The sequence below is a fragment of the Lynx rufus genome, unplaced genomic scaffold, assembly GCF_022079265.1.
Source record: "Lynx rufus isolate CCGP_SWC_20201006 ecotype Redwood Valley unplaced genomic scaffold, mLynRuf1.p SCAF_6, whole genome shotgun sequence".
Lineage (NCBI taxonomy): Eukaryota > Metazoa > Chordata > Mammalia > Carnivora > Felidae > Lynx > Lynx rufus.
The window spans coordinates 108,817,460-108,831,213 of NW_025814878.1; the positions used below are offsets into that span (position 1 = coordinate 108,817,460).

At 39.1% G+C, this 13,754-nt stretch overlaps 1 protein-coding gene across 2 annotated transcripts in view; it reads right to left on the reverse strand.

Annotated features, from left to right (window-relative positions):
- The window catches only part of DNAH8 (dynein axonemal heavy chain 8), a 321,754-nt gene that overhangs the window by 10,051 nt on the left and 297,949 nt on the right, over positions 1–13,754 (reverse strand). For both annotated transcript variants that reach the window (XM_047102369.1, XM_047102370.1), the window contains 2 exons: positions 11,310–11,462; positions 11,042–11,231 (listed from right to left, as the gene is read on the reverse strand). In XM_047102369.1, coding sequence (XP_046958325.1) covers positions 11,042–11,231; positions 11,310–11,462 — 343 coding nt within the window. The remainder of the gene's footprint in view (positions 1–11,041; positions 11,232–11,309; positions 11,463–13,754) is intronic.

The following is a 13,754-nucleotide window of genomic DNA, read 5'->3' on the forward strand; positions in this document are numbered from 1 at the left end:
CCCAGGTAGTCTAGATTCATTCTTGTCATCACTTGCCCAGCCAAAACTCCAATCCTACATGAATCCAAATGTCCCCCTTCCTATACCTATTCCAGGCTGCCAAATAATACTCAGACCACCACATCATTGCCACTGCCTCGACAGGATTCTCAAAGCCACCCACGAATCTTTCCCTGTCTCCCTCAGTAGCCCAATTTCTCAAACTTCTGCCCCCTCCTTAAGTCTCTCCTCCAACACCTTCCTGCTCCTGAGATCACTTCATGTCCTTCTTCAAGGAGAAAATAGAAAGCATCATATAAGAACTCCCTTATCTCTTTGCCATCAAACTGACAAACTCACTTGCATCTACACTCATTCCTCCCTACAATGTGTGTGGTGTCCTTCCACCTTCTCAGAGTGCATCTCTCCTCTTGGAAGCCATCCCCTCTTTGCTTCTTTTATCTCTGTCTGTTATCTTTGTGTGCACTCTCTCTCTGTCTGTCTCTCACTCTCCTTCTATCTCTCTCTACTGGCTTTTTCCCAACCATATTTGAATAGACTCAAGCCTCTTCTATCATTATAAGAAGGAAAAAGGAAATCCTTTCTTCTTACAACCACTCCTCCAATTTGCTTTTCCTCTTCAAAGCCAACTTGCTTGAGACAATTATCCTTCTTGTTCATATTCTCTGTCTGTCCATTTCCTGTGGTCCTACTCACTCACCTTGAAGTCTGACTCCTCCACCTCCCCATCCACCTCACTGACACTTCTTTTGCCAACAATCTCCTTGTTGATAAAGCCATCTGACCACGTTTGGTCCTATCTTACTTGATTTCTGGCAGCTTCTGTCACTACTTCCTACTTTCCCCTCTTGTCTTCTACCACACTATGCTTTCTTGGCTTCCCTCTTCAAAGCTGTTTGGATATGAAAGGACCATTCACAAGGATTGGGTGATCTGGAGGATGGTGATACATAAGCAAATGTACAGAATCTTAATGAGGATGGTTTAGGAGGAAGATGACCAGATGGCAGTACTGGTGAGGTTCACAGGAGTATGGAATACTCTACATTCATAGTTGGAAGTGAAAAATCAGAATCTCAAACAAGGACTTTGGATGAGTCAGTCATACGTGCAGATAAACAGTTGCATCTGTAAAAACGGTTGACATCATCCATGTAGGTACCAGGGCCAAGGGCAGAACTTGCTTGAGAAGAGCCTACAAAAGTGGACTAAGAAGCAGTCCTAGAAGAGACAGGAGGAGAACCAAGGAAGGTGATGGACGAAAGCCAAGGTGTTAAAGAGTTTCCAAAATTGGCATCCTAGTATAGTTAGGGGGAATGAAGTTGGCAAGAAGGTCACTAGGTTTGGTAGCCTTGGAGACAGCAGTGATGAGGCTGGCCAGATTACAAGGGATTGGACACTTGGTAAGGAAGATAACGATGTGCAGAAACTAGAAATATAAGAGATGTGTATAAGGATTATGATTGAAGCCAGGTACATCTAAGCCCCTGTGACATGAAGGCAAGGAAGATGGGTTGTTACTCATTTTGGAGGCATTTTAAGGTGTCCACAGTTGTCCTATCATTCTGTGGTTTGAGGATAGAGCAGGTGAGTGCTATCACTCAGAGGTTTAGAACCCTGAGGTCCATTCACCTGGCTTCCCTCAGACATTAGGGGAAGCTCTGGTTCAGCACACAGTAGCTTTGGGGAATGATTATGATTGTTGTGGGATTAGAAGAAATCTCCCAGTCCCTTCTAATCCTAAAATTCTATTAAACCTTGGTGCACTTTTCCACCCAACAAACGTCAGGCTTTTTATAAGACAAACATTCAGAAAGTGCTGCTAGTTGATGATGTTGCCCTGAAAACAAATACATCAGCAAGAGGTTATAGATAATTTTTACTATAAAAAAAGATAACAGGACAAAAAATACCTATCCCCTTGCTTTAGCAAAATCCTCTCTAACAGAAAATCTTGATTTGTACTATGTATAACTTGTCACTGATATCTCCTTTGTCAGACTGACACGGATTGTTGAGACACTGAGAAAAAAAGCAGAAAACCTAACAGAAGTTGGCATCCAAATGGCATCAGGCTCCAGGTGGAGTTAAACATTTGTAAAATAACGATACTACATGATTCAATCTAAGATAGAGGTGTGAGGCCTGAAGAGCATGTTCAGCCTCTGCATCAGCAGTACCTGTGAATCATACCTAACAACAAATGACAAAGCATGGCTATCAATTAAGAGGTTTTGAAAGGCAGTCAATCCCTACTTGAAGCCAGGCTCATTACAACTCATTTTCTACACCTACGACACAGGCGCGCGCACACACACACACACACACACACACACACAAATTAGAATCTAAATCATATGTACATGATACTCTGAAAATGCACACCTGTGGGAACAAGAGACAGAACAATTCCTTCAAGAACCCTGAGAAGGACAATCTTTTTTTTTTTTAATGTTTTTATTTATTTTTGAGACAGAGAGAGACACAGCATGAGCAGGGGAGCAGCAGAGAGAGAGGGAGATACAGAATCCGAAGTAGGCTCCAGGCTCTGAGCTGTCAGCACAGAGCCCGACGTGGGGCTCAAACTCACCGAGTGTGAGATCATGACCTGAGCCGAAGTCGGACGCCCAACCGACTGAGCCACCCAGGTGCCCCCTGAGAAGGACAATCTTAAACAATATGTGAACATGTGTATCAACAATTGCTGGAGTACTAAGGTCCTCTTGGACCTGAGTAATTACTGGGGTGCAAATCCCTGCACTACCAAAAGTTGAGCCATTGAACAAATATTATAGGGTCATGGGTACAGAGAGCTTGACCATTTTTTTAATATTTATTTATTTTTGAGAGAAAGAGAGTGGGGGGAGGGAGATAGTGAGAGAGAGAGAGAGAGAAAGGTAGAGAAGATCATGTGTGAGTGAGGGAGGGGTAGAGAGAGGGAGACAGAAGATCCAAAGCAGGCTCCACGCTGTGAGCATAGAGCCCGACGCAGGGATTGAACTCACCAACTGTGAGATCATGCCCTGAGCTGAAATCAAGAGTCAGCTGCTTAACCAAATGATCCACCCAGGCACTCCCGCCTGACCATTTTAATAATCAAGCCTAACTGCCATATAGGTGAGCTCATCAACTACTACAAGAAATTATTGTGAAGGGGACTGAAAATACCATTCCATGATGGCTGACTCAGCCTCTTCGAGTATGACTGACAAAATATCAGACCGCCATAAGGCAATGGAGCAGTGCTACAAACAGCATTCAGCTCAGACACAGACTGGGGGGCACACAAGGCTATCACCTGTCCTTGTGGCAGCATGGGCCTTGAAGACACTTAGGCCTGAGGAGCAATCTTTAGAGGCGCCACGGGAAACACACGTCTGACAGTACTGGATGCCATATTACATTATAAGAACACAAAACTAAATGGTTATATGTGAAATTTTATTTTCAAATATTTCATAGCCTAAGTGATTTTGACTCTATGTATTTGTAATAAAACTATGGTCTTGTTGCAAACTGAATTACGTTTTACTTCAATGTGTTTTTTTTTTAATTTAAAAAAAAAGCCCATTTATTTAAATATCTTGAGCCAAAGAAAGAAATTTCATTGAAGGGGACTGGGTTAGAAGATATAAAACCCAGGAGATATAGTCATGCTAAGAATCAATTATTGTCAAATAGTGATCAGAGAAGCTTCCAATTGGAAGGCGCTTTATCTGCTTGCACACTGCCTATGAACATGTATGAAATTGCTGTAATCTTTGTGATGTCCAGATTTGGTCAGGTGATATGGAACAGAAAGTAATTTTTCTCCTATGTCAAGAAAAGGAAAAGGAAGCAGAAAAGTGATTAGTGTGCAGGGAAAGCTGACCTCTACTATGCTACACCACAAATAAAAAGCAATCATAGACAAGACAAGGGTATATGTCTATGTACATGTGCATAAAGGTAGCATGCTTGAATCCAGGCCTTTCCAAGACATGAGAGCCATGAGAGAAAGAATCAGAGTTTAAGCTGAAAACAGAAATTAAGGAAAGAGAAAGGATTAGTATTACTAACAAATAATGACAAGAAAACTGAAATGTACATCTGCATTTGAATTTTTTTAAACGTTCTGGCTTGTGATATTTCTTAACAAACAGTAACAATTACAGATTAGTTCACATTAATACTTTGCCATTTTAAGTCATATTTCTAATGAAAAAAAATAGTCATGGAAAGAGACTGTGTGTTGTGATATACAACTTAATTTGTCTGTGTCTATGGAAGGCCAGGGATGAACCAACCCCATTACCTTGGTTCTTGAATATCAAAAATGCACTTAATGACCTCACATCCTTTTGAAAATCACTGATCTTTACCCCTCTCCCAAATTCCAAGTCTGCCAACACACCTCTCCACCTGGATGTCCCACCAGCACTAGCTGACAAATCCAGTGCTCCTTGCTTTCCTCTCAGCCAGTCCCTCTTCCAACGCTCCCTGTCTTATACCAGGCCTTTAGCCTCAGCCGTTGTCTCTCTCTATTCTCTCAAAGACCCCCCATTTAGGGTGCGTGGGTGGCTCAGTCAGTTGAGCTTCTGACCCTTGACTTTGGCTCAGGTCATGATCCCAGGGTCGTGGGATTGAGCCCCACACTGGGCTCTGTGCTGAGCATGGAGCCTGCTTAGGATCCTCTCTCTCTCTCTCTCTCTCTCTCTCCCTTTGTCCCTTTTTCCTGCTATCTCTCTCTAAAATAAATAAATAAATAAATAATGAAAAAAGTCCCCCCATTTAGTCACCCCATCAGATCTGTCCCTTCCTCTTCACCTAGTTAAGGTCCCAGGCTCTCTCCCTTGGACTCGGTAAGAGTCTCATTGCTCAGAAGCTTCATACTCCAGTCTACTCTCTACCTTCTCCTGGGATTATCTTTTGATCTTTGATCTTTGATCAAATTGGATCAAAGACCCAATTTGATCCCGAATTGGGACTTCCAATTGCCTTTATGATGTGGCCTAAACTCCCCCAGGAGACTCCACACGCCAGCCTCACTGCCCCCCACCTCTGCTCCCCTCTCTGAACTCAGGCCATGCTGCTGTCCTTTCTTTCCCTGGAGATGCCTTGTCTTTGCTCAAGTCTCTGACTGGAATGCCCCTTTCTCAAGTCCCTGCAAATTCTACCCCATTCTTCCTGTATAAAGCTCTTCTGGAGCCTTGCCTTGGCAGAATTCATCTTCCTGTCCTCTGTACTACTATGGCACTTAGCTCTCACTCGGGTGAAGCACTTATCACATTATGTTAAAGTTGCTGATGGGTCTGTCTTACCAATCAGATTATGAAGCTCCTTTAGGGCATGAATTGGGTCTCAAATCTCTCTCTATTGAAAGCACCTAGCAGAGGGGCTAGCAAATGGAAGGTGGTTAGACAATCCTAATTAAGTTAAGTGCTATTTCTTCAGGCCCTCAAGCCAGGAATTACCTGGTGACAACTCACTCAAATTGAGGGCTGGTAAGGAGGAAAGAGACACTCATAAGTAGACACATGAAATCCGAGAACCATAATAAAAATGTTTCCTCCCCAAATTCAATGGAAAATCTGGGAGAAAAATAGATAAGTGAAATCTGGGAGCTGTCCTTTACAAATATAAAGCCTATTGACACAGTAATATACTATGTATAGTTTTGTAAGCTCATAAAAACAGCCATGGTTAGTGTTTTAAATTTAGAAAATGTTAAGATACTTAAAAATGCATGAAGTGAATTAATGTATGTACACAGGGGACAATTAAAGGTATACTATTTGTTGAAGTATTATTTATACAAAGAAAACTGCGTAAATAAGTGTACAGCATGAAGAATTTTCACCAAGAGAATACAGCCATGTAACCAACATCCAGATCAAGAAATGGAACATTCCTAGGCCCCCAGAAGCCCCCTTGCGCCCTTTTGCAATCACTGCCCTCTCCCTCAAGGGCAACCACTAGCCTGACTTTTAACACCATGGATCTGTTTTGCCTGTTTTGATTCTTTGTGTAAATGGAATTATACAGTATACATACATCACAATGTATACAGTATAACAAATTGCAATGTGTTCTGTTTGACTTCCTTCACTTGAGATTATTTTATGAGATTCAACCATATTGTGAGTAGCAATAATACCTCTTAAATTTGTATGTGTAAATTAAATTGTATTACAAGTGGACCTATAAGATGCTGAACTGTAAGGAATCCAACATTACTTTATTTTGGCCAAGAATTACTTGAAGTAGCTATGAAACTAGAAGTCAACCTCAAGAAAAAAAATCTGCAAACACCACAAATACATGAAGGTTAAATAACATGCAACTAAATAATGAATGGGGGGGGAGGGTCTCTCCACCAAGAAGACCTAACAATTGTAAATATTTATGCCCCCAAATTGTAAACACCCAAATACATATGTCATTTAAAAACAAATATAAAGAAACTCATTGATAATAGTACAATAATAGTAAGGGACTTTAACACCCCCACTTAACAACAATGGACAGATCATCTAAGCAGAAAATCAACAAGGAAACAATGGCTTTGAATGACACACTGGATCAGATGGACTTAATAGATATATTCAGAGCATTTCATCTTAATACAGCCAAATACACATTCTTTTTGAGTTAACATGGAACATTCTCCAAAACAGATCACATACTGGGTCACAAATCAGCTCTCAACAAGTACAAAAAGACTGAGATCACACCATGTGTATTTTCAGAACAACAATGCTATGAAACTTGAAGTTAATCATAAGAAAAAAATGTGGAAAGACCACAAATACATAGATATTAAAGAACATCCTACTAAATAATGGATGAGTTAACCAGGAAATTAAAGAAGAAATTTAAAAGTATATGGAAACAAATGAAAATGGAAACATGACAGTCCCAAACCTTGAGATGCAGCAAAGACAGTCATAAGAGGGAAGTATATAGCCATCAGGCCTACCTGATGCAAGAAAAGTCTCAAATACACAACCTAAACTTACACCTAAATGAGCTAGAAAAGAAATAGCAAATAAAGCCTAAAGCCAGAAGGGAAATAATAAATATTAGAACAGAAATGAATGAGATAGAAACAAGCAAAAACAACAACAACAACAACAACAACAACACAGTAGAACAGATCAACAAAACTAAGAGCTGATTCTTTGAAAGAATTAGTAAAATTGATAACCCCGTAACCAGACTTATTAAAAAAAAAAAAGACCAAAATAAATAAAATCATGGATGAAAGTGGACAGATCACAACCAACACCACAGAAATACAATCGTAAGAGAATATTATCAAAAATTGTACGCCAACAAACTGGGCAATCTGGAAGAAATGGGAAAATTCCTGGAAACATACAAACTACTAAAGGTAAAACAGAAGAAATAGAAAATGTGAACAGACCCATAACTAGCAAAGAAATTGAATCAGTAATCAAAAATCTCCCAACAAACAAAAGTCCAGGGCCAGATGGCTTCCCAGGGGAATTATATCAGACCTTTAAAGAAGAGTTATACCTATTCTTCTCAAACTGATCCAAAAAATAGAAATGGGAGGAAAACTTCCAAACTCATTCTATGAAGCCAGATTACCTTGATTCCAAAAACAGACAAAGACCCCACTAAAAAGGAGAATTACAGGCCAATATCCCTGATTAACACGAATGCAAAAATTCTCAACAAGATACTAGCAAATCAAATTCCACAGTACATTAAAAGAATTATTCACCACGATTAAGTGGGATTTATTTCTGGGCTGCAGGAGTGGTCCAATATTCACAAATCAATCAGTGTGATACACCACATAATAAAAGAAAGGATAAGAACCATATTATCACTTCAATAGATACAGAAAAGGCATTTGACAAAGTACAACATCCATTCATTTTAAAAACCCTCCACAAAGTAGGTTTAGAGGGAACATACCTCAACATAATAAAGGCCATATACAAAAAAAACCCCATAGCTAATATCATCTTTAATGGAGAAAAACTGAAAGCTTTTCCTCTATAGTCAGGAACAAGACAGGGATGTCCACCCTCACCACATTTATTCAACATAGTACTAGAAGTCCTAACCACAGCAATCAGACAACAAAAAGAAACAAAAGGCATCCAAATCAGCAAGGAAGAAGTCAAACTTTCACTATTTGCAGATGACATGATACTCTACATAGAAAACCCTAAAGACTCCACCAAAAAAACCTGCTAGAACATATACATGAATTCAGTAAAGTTGCAGGATGCAAAACCAACATACAGAAATATGTTGCATTTCTATACACCAATAACGAAGCAGTAGAAAGATAAGGAATCAATCCATTTATAATTATACCAAAAACCATAAGATACGGAGGAATAAACCTAACCAAACAAGAAAAAGACCTGTACTCTGAATACTATAAAACATTGATGAATGAAATTTAAGATGACAGAAAAAAAAATGGAAAGACATTCCATGATCATGATCATGGATTGGAAGAACAAATATTGTTAAAATGTCTATAGTACCGAAAGCAATCTACATATTTAATTCAATCCCTTTCAAAGTACCAACAGAATTTTTCACAGAGCTAGAACAAGCAGTCCTAAAATTTGTATGGAACCACAAGACCCCAAATAGCCAAAGCCAATTTTGAAAAAGAAAAGCAAAGCTTGAAGCATCATAATTCCAGACTTTAAGTTATATTACAAACCTGTAGTGATCAACACAGTATGGTACTGGAACAAAAATAGATACCTATATCAACAGAACAGAATAGAAAACCCAGAAATGAACCCATAATTACATGGCCAATTAATCTTCGACAAAGCAGTAAAGAATATTCAGTGGGAAAAAGACAGTCTTTTTGACAAATGGTGTTGGGAAAACTGGACAGCAACATGCAAAAGAATGAAACTGGGCCACTTTCTTACACCATACACAAAAATAAATTAAAAATGGATTAAAGACCTAAATGTGAGACCTGAAACCATAAAAATCCTAGAAGAGAACACAGGTAGTAACCTCTTTGACATCAACCATAGCAACTTCCTTCTAGATATGACTCCTGAGGTAAGGGGAACAAAAGCAAAAATAAACTATTAGGGGGCGCCTGGGTGGCGCAGTCGGTTAAGCGTCCGACTTCAGCCAGGTCACGATCTCGCGGTCCGTGAGTTCGAGCCCTGCGTCGGGCTCTGGGCTGATGGCTCAGAGCCTGGAGCCTGTTTCCGATTCTGTGTCTCCCTCTCTCTCTGCCCCTCCCCCGTTCATGCTCTGTCTCTCTCTGTCCCAAAAATAAATAAATGTTGAAAAATAAATAAATAAACTATTAGGACTGCAGGAAAAAAAAAAAGCTTCTGCAAACTATCAGGCAACCTAAAGAATGGGAGAAGATATTTGCAAATGACATATCTGATAAAGGATTAGTATCCAGAATCTATAGAGAACTTCAACTCAACACCCCTAAAATGAATAATCCAATTAAAAATTGGGCAGAGGGCCTGAATAGACATTTTTCCAAAGAAGAAATATAGGTGGCCAACAGACACCTGAAAAGATGCTCAACATTACTCACCGTCAGAGAAAAGCAAATCAAGACTACAATGAGATATCACCTCACACCTGTCAGAAAGGCTAAACTCAACAACACAAGAAACAACAGGTGTTGGTGAGGGTGTGGAGAAAGGGAAACTGTCTTGCACTGTTGGGAAGGCAAACTTGTACCACCATTGTGGAAAACAGTATGGAGGTTCATCAAAAAGTTAAAAATAGAACTACCCTATGATCCAGCAATGGCACTACTAGATATTTACCCAAAGGATACAAAAATACTGATTCAAAGGGACACACTTGCACCCCAATGTTTATAGCAACATTATCTACAATAGCCAAATTATGGAAGCAGACCACGTGCCCATCAACTGATGAATGGATAGAGAAGTTATGGTATATGTATACACAATGTAATATTACTCAGCCATCAAAAGGAATGAAATATTGCCATTTGCAACTACATGGATAAGGCCAGAGAGTATCATGTTAAGCGAAATAAGTCAGTCAAAGAAAGACCAATACTATATGCTCTCACTCATATGTGGATTTTAATAAACAAAACAAATGAGCAAAGGAAAAAGGGAGAGGCAAATCAAAAAACAAACTCTTAACTATAGAGAATAAACTGATGGTTATTAGAGGGGAGGTTGGTGGGGGGGATGGATGAAATAGGTGATGGGGATTAAGAAGGGCACTTGTGATGAGCGGCAGGTGATATATGGAAGTGTGGAATCACTATACTGTACACCTGAAACTCATATTACACTGTATGTTAACTAACTGGAATTTAAATAAAACTTTAAAAAATAAGAATTACTTGAATTAAAATTATCCGTATTGTAGTAAGGCAAAAAGTGGTTGTGTCTCTGAACTTTATGAATTCAATGAACTCCACAAATTTCTAAATCCAAAACACTAACTTTAACCATAGTGGGTTTTATGAGCTTACCAAATTATGCACAATTTATTATGTCAATAGACATCTGGTTAGTAACTTAGTAAAAAATACTTAGTAAGAATTTCTAGAGTGAAGGAAGAAATGCAGCAGAATCACAAAGCACTTTTTCAGGGGATAAAAAACTGAGAGGGGGCCGAGTCTAGAAGTCCACTAAATGCCACATGATCAGTTTTGAAATCAGTCTAATTTCCTGCAACCTAGAAAAATTTTTGCATGTTTTGGTGCTTCGTGTTTGACATTTTCATAAAACATTTAAAACTAAGATCTGAATAAAACTTTACTATTTCACATGTCCTGACCACAGGCTTGCTGAAGTAGGTGAGAAAAATGGAAGGTTTGCCTCCATATTGTGGAAGCAATGGTAGAATGAATTTCAGACTGAATTTGCAGAACAATTACAGAAGGATCATCTGTGTTCCCCAGCGTTTGAAAGCCTATGCCCAGAACTTAGCAAGCTGTACCTCTGTATTATTATATATCATACATATTCATCCCACAGTGCAACTACCCTCACCTTCCAACTTTACCCGCTCTCCTATGAGCACATACCTTGCGGATTAAAGAAACCAGTCATCCAAAATACATTGGGCCTCCCCTCAAATATCCAAGTAGAAAACTGAGCGTTTCTTTCCAGAAGTTCAGTGAACCAGAAGCCCAGTGTGGATGAATCCCAGGACACTCTTTTCCATATCTGAGGTATGCGAGCATCATACATGTTGTCCAGGGCGTCTCTCAAATTCTGAAAAAGGTAAAGTTAAAATATAAGAACAAGAAAAATCAGCAGAAGAGGGAAATGACAATTGAGATAATAGCTCACCTCACTCATAATGATTGTTCCCTCAATGGCCAATTTTAGATCACTCAAGCTACTGCGAAGTATTGAGATGACTCTTTGCATTCTGTCAATTTCTTGTCTCAGAAATATGTTCATTGAATTAAGATGTCCCATCTTGATCAAACGAGCCTTCACCTTAAAAAAAAAAGCATACAAGAAATGAATTTCTAAATTTCTTTTATCATCTGTTATTTCTCTTCCAATGATCTCTCCTTTCTCTGTTCTTTTTCTTCCTCTGGATATATCTCTACCAAATGGATTCTAAAATATCTTTTGCAGAACCAAACTTGCCATTAAATTCCCCATTTTCTGGGCCTCAAAAACTACTGTTCAACTAAAATGATTTTTATTTCCTATTGATTGTACTTAGTTGATAATTGGAAATGTACTTTAAAAAGCTGAAATAGAATTGTACCTTTTTTCCCTTTTAAATGATTAAGTACTAAGTGTCAGTTAAATATTCCTTTGCAATCTAACCTTTATAAGAGTACAGTTTGGAATATTTTTTTCATAATGCTTACAGAGTTGTTATTAGAAATGTCACAGAAAGTTAATATGGACAAAATCTTTACAGAGCAGTTACCAATGAACGATTGGCTGCAGTGTCCTAAGATCATTGTTGCCTTGGCCAGGGCGACTAAAGAGAGCCTTTCCTAATCTAATCAATGAAAATATTTGACTTCGTGGGAGAGCCATTAAGCACCTGTCATTTGTTATTTTTGGGGTATATCATTTATTGACCATTTTGAAGAGATCAATATAAAAGCATCTGGTTGTGGGAATAATAAAATATAACAATTATTGGAAAATAAGCCAATATATATACACATTTCAATTTAGTGTCCTATGCCCAAGAAAAGATTGACTGTGTGGCAAGAGCTCATATAGAGATCTGAACTTTCTGCTGGCCACTATCAAAGAGATGCCAGTACATGAGGGGTAAGGATAGGCACATGGAGTGGGAGAGAATTTAGACTGATGTACCAGTCTGCAGAATCACCAGAAAGCCATTCAACTGTAGGTTCTCTGCTGGAGATGCCCACCGCCCCATCCTGAGTCATGGAATGTTAGAGACGATGGCCTTCAAGTTCATCTGTTCCATCCTTCTCATTTTACATGCTAGGTTTGCTAGCATGGTGCTAAAGTGTCCCACTGAGCAATGGACACCTCTGCTTTCCTGCAGTTGGGCCACTTCTAGTGGGTGAAGGATGAAAAGGGGAAGCACAAACTCAGGCAAGCAGTGATATAAAAAGGAAGAGCCTGGGTGGGAATATCTGGGCAGGCAGAGCGAATGATATTAATCCCAGTCAAACATGCCAGTGGAGGTCCCTAACCCACTCACCATACCAACCCTCGGGTATTCTCTCAAATTCTTGGTTCTAGAACTTTACATTTTTGCAGGCTCCACTGCCTCATTCTCAGCTCAGGCCCTTCAGCCTCCAGTGGCTGAAGAGCATATATATCACCCCCTTTAAATCACAACTACTGTGTAGAAATTCACACTGAAGGAGAAAGGAAATTATGGAAATACTTTTGCAACCCCCATATGTGGGAAATTAAGCCCAGGTATTGGCTACAACGTCAAATCAACAGGCCAGGTAGGTATTTTTTAGTATGCTACAGCCTCAAACAAATTGCCTTACCCTACTTACCGTTTTAAAGGAGAAACTTCTTTTGCAATAGAGTCAAGCTTAGGAAAAACTTAACTCTTGAAAATATAATTTTAGTACTGATTTTATTTTGAGTATGGTTATTGTTCCAGCTCCAAATTATCTTTTTACTAATAAGATGAAAGATTTGCTGCAGTCTTACATAGGATTTTCATTATATTTCTGGGACCCTTCTTCATTAATGTGGCTCCATTTTTACTATGAAAGTCAATAGTATAATTATATTTCAATTTATAAAATTCACTTTACAGCCACATTTTCAAGAACAAATCTCTCTCTTCAGTAAAATAAAGGACATTAAAAGGTAAGTGATCTTGAAAGAGGAAGCAGTTTTAGATGCCTCAGTACAAACTCCTTCCCATTTAGCAACCCACCTAATGACATCCCTCACACTCAGTTCCTGCTAGGATGTTGCCAGCACAGAGAACTCGGAGGAATGGCCCCAACCAACCCTGGACACCTCAAATTATCCCACGATCTTAGAAGCCTCCTCTGGTATACCAGCCTGTGGTCTAGGCATCTAGAGTGAGTTTTATTTCACTTCCACATGCCAATTTTTAAAATCTCTGAAGGCAGGTTTTATGCCCCATCTACCTTCTGAAGATCACTTACAATGGACCGTTGAAAGTATATTGTATCCATTAAAAAAATATTTCCTTCCCTTACTATATCTATCTCTATGTGAAGCAACTGATTTCAGTATCTTGGCCAAATGTCTTGGTACTTATCTACATAATGGAAACAAAAACTGTTTTAA